This window comes from Nicotiana tomentosiformis, chromosome 5 (assembly GCF_000390325.3).
Source record: "Nicotiana tomentosiformis chromosome 5, ASM39032v3, whole genome shotgun sequence".
Classification (NCBI taxonomy): domain Eukaryota; kingdom Viridiplantae; phylum Streptophyta; class Magnoliopsida; order Solanales; family Solanaceae; genus Nicotiana; species Nicotiana tomentosiformis.
The window spans coordinates 39,773,771-39,776,499 of record NC_090816.1 but is presented as its reverse complement, the minus strand read 5'-3'; the positions used below and the strand labels follow the sequence as shown (position 1 = coordinate 39,776,499).

General features: G+C 42.4%; 1 protein-coding gene across 1 annotated transcript; it reads right to left on the bottom strand.

The window, feature by feature from the left end:
• Positions 1 to 386: 386 nt before the first annotated feature.
• Positions 387 to 725, bottom strand: LOC138892211 (uncharacterized). Its single transcript, XM_070175916.1, has one exon. The coding sequence runs from the start codon at positions 723 to 725 to the stop codon at positions 387 to 389; it is 339 nt and encodes a 112-aa protein (XP_070032017.1).
• Between the last annotated feature and the right edge of the window lie 2,004 nt (positions 726 to 2,729).

The window sequence follows — 2,729 nt, the reverse complement described above, 5'->3', positions numbered from 1 at the left end:
CCTCGATTAGGTATATCAATCCTGATCTTCTCAACCTTTTAAACAATTGGGCCAGAGGCTCAACAATTGGGGTATAGGTTCTAGGACTCCTTTCTTCAAAGTTGGGACGAGGACGTGGTGCATACACTGGTCGATTTTGGTGAGTAGTAGTTTGGACAGGAGCATATGGTTGTTATGGGTTTTGGTTGTTTTTGGTTCGAGGAGGGTTGTATTGTGGTTGAGGGTGGTAGTATGGTTGGGTATTATAGACTGGAGCATAGGTGGGTGGTGGTGAGTGGTTGTTTTGGGGAGTACTAGGTGCTTCCAAGAGATGGGTTAGTTTGATAGTAGGGGACGAGTGCTGAGACCTCTTATTTCTTTTTCTTTCCGCTACTGATCGATCCTGACTAGATGGCCTTGCTGGCCGCTTGCAGTGCTGCCATAGATTGCACCTTATCAGATTTTATGCCCTCCTCTAGGAAATCTCCCATCTTAACCAGCTCGGGGAACTTTTGACCCATCATTCCCATCATATTTTCAAAGTATATTCCCTCCTGGGCTCGAATGAAGTACTCGGTTAGTTCATTGTCATCTATTGGCTGTTGCGTCCTGGCAGCCTCTATCTTCCACCATCGTGCATACTCTTGAAACGACTCAGATGGTTTTTTCTGTAGGTTCACCAGTGTGAACTGATCAGGAGTGATCTTTGTATTGAATCGAAAACGGTTCATGATGTCCTCCGCCATATCTTGCCAAGTTCTCCAATTCCGCGGGTCTTTTCAGGTATACCAGGTGAGTGCTTCTCCCGTCAGACTCCTTATAAACAATTTCATCCTTAGTTTCTCATATCTCTCCACTCCGACTAACTTGTCAGAATAATCCCTAAAATGTGCGTGACGGTCCCCTGTCCCGTCGAAAGTATCAAACTTTGGGGGTTTGTACCCTATTGGCATGTCCACATCTGGGTGAATACACAAGTCCTCATAATCCAGGCTTTCCTTTCCTCGAGCAACTTGGAGGCTCTTTATTTGCCTTCTAACATTTGCAATTTTTCAGATACTGACTCTCCTTCCTTACGCTTGGCCTCTCTCTCCATCTCGGTGTATTGATCGATCTCATATGGAAACCTGACCGTTACAGGTGCTGTAAAGGTAGGTTTGGTGATGACATATACAGGGGGAACGACATGTGCCATAGGTATGTGTTGGTTGGTGGTAAAAGTGACTCTGTCATGAGGAGGGGTAGTTGCATTAGTGGTAATTGGCGGGTTTTGTGATGTCTAAGGATATTGTGGTATGTAGGGAGTTTGAATAGGAGGATTTGGAGGGTTAGCAGGTGTTACTAGAGGTATAACTTGAGTGGTGGGGGTTGAGGTTGGGGTGTTGTTGTTTTGGCACGATGTTGAAGGAAAATAATCTGGAAGTGAATCCAAAAAAGAGAATCTGGGTGGCTAAGGAAGTGGTGTCACGGCCAGGTGCACCAATTCTCTGATATGTTGTACCTCTTCCCTTAAGGATTCCATTTCTTGGGCTATCTTGGCCACGTGCTCATCATTCCTAGTGTTGTCCTTTTCCGCGATTGCTCCGGGCTATCGGCTACGACCAGAGCATATTCAGTTGGGTATTCGGTAGCTAATAACTTTCCCTTAGACCTTAGATTGTATGGTGGCTCCACCAGTTTTAGTCGACGCAAAGCAACTTTCTTTTCTTTTTTTGGGGTAATAATAAAGAAAAAGAAAAATAAGAAGAAAGAAAAGAAAAAGAGCAAGAGTCAGTTCCTTCATTTATGCGAGCGGTAAATCACATAGAGCATATAATCCATGCATTACAACTAGCGTGTTCCTAGAATTCATAGGGACCTCTCATTGTCGGAGGTAGGCCTAATTTACGGATGTTTGATAGACATTTAGACTTGACACATTTAGATCTAAAGCAATTTTGTTTTCATTGGTAATTTTTATTGATATAAACGGGAACAGGGATTACATCACAAATTTGCATGGGCTTAGACAGTTGCTGTAAGGCCCCGTTAAAATGTTCTAATGATTTAAGATTTTAAAGTGCGCCAACGGTGATTGGGAATAACGTGTTCGAGTACTAAAAGAGGCACATGGGTTAGAACCACATTATTTTGAAATGAAAATATATGTTTAAGGTGTGTTGGAACATACTAAGGAGTTTTGTGAATGACAAGAATTTGTGTGGAACAAATTGGATACATTAAGTGGAAAGGATGTCTCAATTCGCACATGATCCAACTTCAAACGCATCCTGCTACCACACTATAAAAACTTATGAGGTGATCTACCTATCCAATTAAAGCCCTTTTAATCTAGTTTCCAATGCTTCAAATCGTTCGTCATTTGTACACTCCTACAATAAGTTATGACCAAATTACCAAAGGCTGGCAGAATGCAATTCTGCGACCATGGAATCATTCTGCGGGCTGCAGAAGTGGTTATGTGGCCGCAAAATGGTCGCAGACCTGGCCAGTGCATCCCAATTCTGGGCATCGATTTTGCGGTCCATTATGTGACCGCACACCTGAGTTTGGAGGGTTAATTTTTCTATTTTCATAACCCGACCCTATTTTGATAAATAGGATTTGGGGCTTATTTTGGGTAATTATCTGAGGGTTTTTAGAGAGAAGTGTGAGTGTTATAGAGAGAGAAAGTAGATGAAGTGTTTTGTTCATCAATATTTTGTCCAAGCTTTGAAATCCAACAAGGAAATTTCACAAGATCTTCATCT

Excerpts from the sequence above, each read along its gene's own strand:
- LOC138892211 (XM_070175916.1), bottom strand. The coding sequence starts at position 725 with ATGGCGGAGGACATCATGAACCGTTTTCGATTCAATACAAAGATCACT.